Below are 4597 nucleotides of genomic sequence, written 5' to 3' on the forward strand. Positions count from 1 at the left end.
TGTCCCCAATGTCCCCAATGTCCCCAATGTCACAGCTGCTGTCCCCCGAGGAGCACGCGCGGTTCCTGGCGCGGGGGCTGGCGCTGGCTCGGGGTTCCTAGGGGTGGGTGACAGTGACTCAGGGGTCCCAGTGCCATGTCCCCAATGTCCCCAATGTCCCCAATGTGTCCCCAGCTGCTGTCCCCCGAGGAGCACGCGCGGTTCCTGGCGCGGGGGCTGGCGCTGGCCGAGCGCCGCAGCCGGAACAGCTTCCACTGCCGGGGCCGGGACTGCCCGGGCTGGTGCTTCTACGAGGACGCGGTCAACGAGTTCCCGTGCCCGGTGTGCGGGGCCCTCAACTGCCTCCTGTGCAAGGTGAGCCCGAGGGGGTCCCGGGGGGGTCCCGGGGGGGTCCCGGGGGGTCCCGGGGCTCTGCCCGGCCCAGCGCTGGCTCCAGGGGCCGCCCCGGCTCCCACCCAGCTCCGGCTCCTGCGGGACAGAGCGGCACCGTCAGGGACAGGATGGGACAGGGATGGGATGGGACAGGGATGGGATGGGACAGGGACAGGGACAGGACAGGGATGGGACAGGGACAGGGGTGGGACAGGGGTGGGACAGGGACAGGGAGAGGGTCGGGATCAGGATTGGGATCAGAACAGAGTCAGGATCGGGATCGGGGTTGGGATCAGGGCAGGGTCAGGACTGGGATCAGAACAGAGTTAGGATGGGGATCAGGGCTGGGATTGGGCAGGGGCAGGACTGGGATCAGGGCTGGGATCAGGATGGGGATTGGGGCAGGGTCGGGATCAGGGCTGGGATCAGGAGTGGCTCCGGTGTTGGGGGCTCTGGGAGGGGCAGAGCCCCGATCCCGTTCTTGATCCCCACCCCAATCCTGCTCTGACCCTGCTCCATCCCTGCCCTGATCCCGACCCCAAATCCCAGCCCTGACCCTGCCCCGATCCCTGCCCAAATCCCAGCCCTGACCCTGCTCCATCCCTGACCTGATCCTGATCCTGGCCCCAATCCTGCCCCGATCCCTGCCCCATCCCTGCCCAGATCCCAGCCCTGACCCTGCTCCATCCCTGACCCGATCCCTTCCCCATTCCCTGCCTTGATCCCTGCCTCAATTCCAGCCTCAATCCTGATCCTGGCCCCAATTCCAGCCCCAATTCCAGCCCCAATCCAGCCCCATTCCTGCCCCGATCCCGCTGGAATTCCCAGCTCCACCCCTTCCCACCCTTTCCCCTGATTTCCATTCTTATTCCTACTTTTCCTTCATCTTTTCCCAACCTTTTATTTCCCTCATATTCTCCCACTTGTCTCCCTGAACCTTCCTCCCAATCTTTTCTTTTCATTCACCTTTCCCCCCAACCATTTCCCGGCTTCTTCTCTCGATTCTCTTCCCATTTTCCCCCCAATTTTTCCCACCCTTTTCCCACCTTTTTCTCCCCTTTTTCCCATACTTTCCCCACCCTTTTCCCACACTTTCTCCACCCTTCTTCCCTGTTTTTTTCTCTCCTTTTTCCCATATTTTCCCCACCTTTTCCCCATACTTTTCCCACCTTTTTCTCCCCTTTTTCCCTTACTTTCCTCACCCTTCTTCCCTGTTTTTTCTCCCCCTTTTTGCATATTTTCCCCACCCTTTTCCCACCCTTTTTCCCCCTTTTTTCCCCATTTTCCCCCTCACCTGGCCGTTAAAACCTCCTCCCTCCTCCGTAGCTGCCGCCGCCGCTGGAGCTGCCGTAGCCGCCTGCGGAGCCGGGGGGGATTTAGGGACACCCAAAAACTGGGGGGGCACACGTCCACGGACCCCCCCGGACCCACCAGCGACACAGAACCCCTGCCTGCACACTTTGGGGTCTCTGCAGCACATTTTGGGGTCTCCCCAGGTTACTTTCAGGCCACCCCAACACATTTTAAGCCCCCCCCCAGACCCCAAACCCCCTGAGCTCCAGGATCCTTCCCTGAGATCCCAGACCCCCCAGTGATCCTTTCCCAGAGACCCCAAACCCTCCAAGATCCTTCCCAGAGATCCCAAACCCCCGTGATCCTTTCCCAGAGACCCCAAACCCCCGCTGACCCTTCCCCTATAACCCGGGTGTGGGGCAGTGCCACCTCCCCCGGGGGTGCCCCCAGCCCCAGGGTTTCCCCCAGTGCCCCAGCCTGGGGGTCCCACCTGTGCCCCCCAGCCCCGGGGGTCTCACCTGTGCCCCCCAGCTCCGGGGGTCCCACCTGTGCCCCCCAGCCCGGGGTTTCCCCAAGTGCCCCCAGCTCAGGGATCCCACCAGTGCTCCCAGCCTGGGGGTCCCACCTATGCCCCCCAGCCCAGGGGTCCCACCTGTGCCCGCCAACCCCAGGGGTTTCCCCCAGTGACCCCAGTCCGGGGATCCCACCTGTGCCCTCCAGCCTGGGGTCCCCCCAGTGCCCCCCAGCCCGGGGGTCCCACCTGTGCCCGCCTCGGCCAGCCCGTTGCGCACGGCCAGCGCCGGGCCCCGTGCCGGCCGCCGGCCCCCGGGCCGGGATGGCACTGACCCGGCCAGGATGGCACTGACCCCACCAAGATGGCACCCACCCCACACTGTCCCCAGCCAAACTGTCACCCTCCCAGTGTCCCCAGGCTGTCCCCATCCAAGCTGTCCCCACCGGGTGTCCCCACACTGTCCCTGAGCTGCCACCAGCTGGGCTGTCCGCTCTCCTCAGTGCCCCCAGTCTGTCCTCCCCAGGATGTCCCCACAGGGTCCCCAGGCTGTCCCCATCCACACTGTCACCCCCAGGCTGTCCCCGCGCTGTCCCCATCCAGGCTGTCACCCCCAGGCTGTCCCCACGCTGTCCCCATCCAGGCTGTCCCCACACTGACAGAGGTTTCAACCAATAACGCTGCCCCATCCAGGCTGTCCCCGCAGTGTCCCCATCCAGGCTGTCACCCCCAGGCTGTCCCCGCGCTGCCCCATCCATGCTGTCCCCATCCAGGCTGTCCCCACACTGTCACCCCCAGGCTGTCCCCGCGCTGTCCCCATCCAGGCTGTCACCCCCAGACTGTCCCCACACTGTCACCCCCAGGCTGTCCCCGCAGCGTCCCCGCATCCCCAGCGTCACTCACTGACGATTTTGTCCACGGAGTCGTGGTCGTCGAAGGTGACGAAGGCGAAGCCGCGCTTCTTGCCGCTGCCGCGGTCGGTCATGATCTCGATGACCTCGATCTTGCCGTACTGGCCGAAGTAGTCGCGCAGGTGATGCTCCTCCGTGTCCTCCTTGATGCCGCCCACGAAGATCTTCTTCACCGTCAGGTGCGCCCCGGGCCGCTGCGAGTCCTGGGGACAGCGGGGACAGCCTGCCAGCGGGCACGGGCACGGGCACGGCCCGGGGCACCGCCGGGAGCAGGCACGGACACGGACACTGTCACTGTCCCCAGGGCCACTGCTGGCAGCAGGCACGGCCACTGTCACTGTCCCCAGGGCCACCGCCGGGAGCAGGCACGGCCACTGTCACTGTCCCCAGGGCCACTGCTGGCAGCAGGCACGGCCACTGTCACTGTCCCCAGGGCCACTGCTGGCAGCAGGCACGGCCACTGTCACTGTCCCCAGGGCCACTGCTGGCAGCAGGCACGGCCACTGTCACTGTCCCCAGGGCCACTGCTGGGAGCAGCAGGCACAGCCACCACCACATCTGTCCCTAATGTCCCTCACCTCTCTGGACACGGCCCGTTTGGGCTCCACCACCCTACCATGTCCCCCCCATGTCCCCAGTGTCCCCATTGTCCCCTCAGTGTCCCCAGTGTCCCTCACCTCTCTGGAGTCCCCGCGCTGTCCCCATCCAGGCTGTCACCCCCAGGATGTCCCCACACTGTCACCCCCAGGCTGTCCCCGCAGCGTCCCCGTGTCCCCAGCGTCACTCACTGACGATTTTGTCCACGGAGTCGTGGTCGTCGAAGGTGACGAAGGCGAAGCCGCGCTTCTTGCCGCTGCCGCGGTCCGTCATGATCTCGATGACCTCGATCTTGCCGTACTGGCCGAAGTAGTCGCGCAGGTGATGCTCCTCCGTGTCCTCCTTGATGCCGCCCACGAAGATCTTCTTCACCGTCAGGTGCGCCCCGGGCCGCTGCGAGTCCTGGGGACAGCGGGGACAGCCTGCCAGCGGGCACGGGCACGGGCACGGCCCGGGGCACCGCCAGGAGCAGGCACGGACACGGACACTGTCACTGTCCCCAGGGCCACTGCTGGCAGCAGGCACGGCCACTGTCACTGTCCCCGGGGCCACCGCCAGGAGCAGGCACGGCCACTGTCACTGTCCCCAGGGCCACCGCCGGGAGCAGCCACGGACACTGTCACTGTCCCCAGGGCCACAGCCACTGTCACTGTCCCCAGGGCCACTGCCGGGAGCAGGCACGGCCACTGTCACTGTCCCCAGGGCCACCGCCGGGAGCAGGCACGGACACGGCCACTGTCCCCAGGGCCACTGCCGGGAGCAGGCACGGCCACTGTCACTGTCCCCAGGGCCACCGCCAGGAGCAGGCACCGACACGGCCACTGTCACTGTCCCCAGGGCCACTGCTGGGAGCAGCAGGCACAGCCACCACCACATCTGTCCCTAATGTCCCTCACCTCTCTGGACACGGCCC

At 66.1% G+C, this 4597-nt stretch overlaps 1 protein-coding gene across 1 annotated transcript; it reads right to left on the reverse strand.

The window, feature by feature from the left end:
* Window positions 1–3071: 3071 nt before the first annotated feature.
* Window positions 3072–4592, reverse strand: LOC121364354 (heterogeneous nuclear ribonucleoprotein A1-like; the record flags this gene model as incomplete). The annotated part of the gene is made up of 4 exons (XM_041487561.1): window positions 3072–3290; window positions 3666–3717; window positions 3872–4086; window positions 4581–4592. Coding segments are annotated over 4 exons (498 nt in total), but the record flags the coding sequence as incomplete, so codon positions are not given.
* Window positions 4593–4597: the final 5 nt, after the last annotated feature.

The sequence above is a fragment of the Pyrgilauda ruficollis genome, unplaced genomic scaffold (assembly GCF_017590135.1).
Source record: "Pyrgilauda ruficollis isolate IOZ18807 unplaced genomic scaffold, ASM1759013v1 scaffold804, whole genome shotgun sequence".
In the NCBI taxonomy this organism is placed as follows: Eukaryota; Metazoa; Chordata; class Aves; order Passeriformes; family Passeridae; genus Pyrgilauda; species Pyrgilauda ruficollis.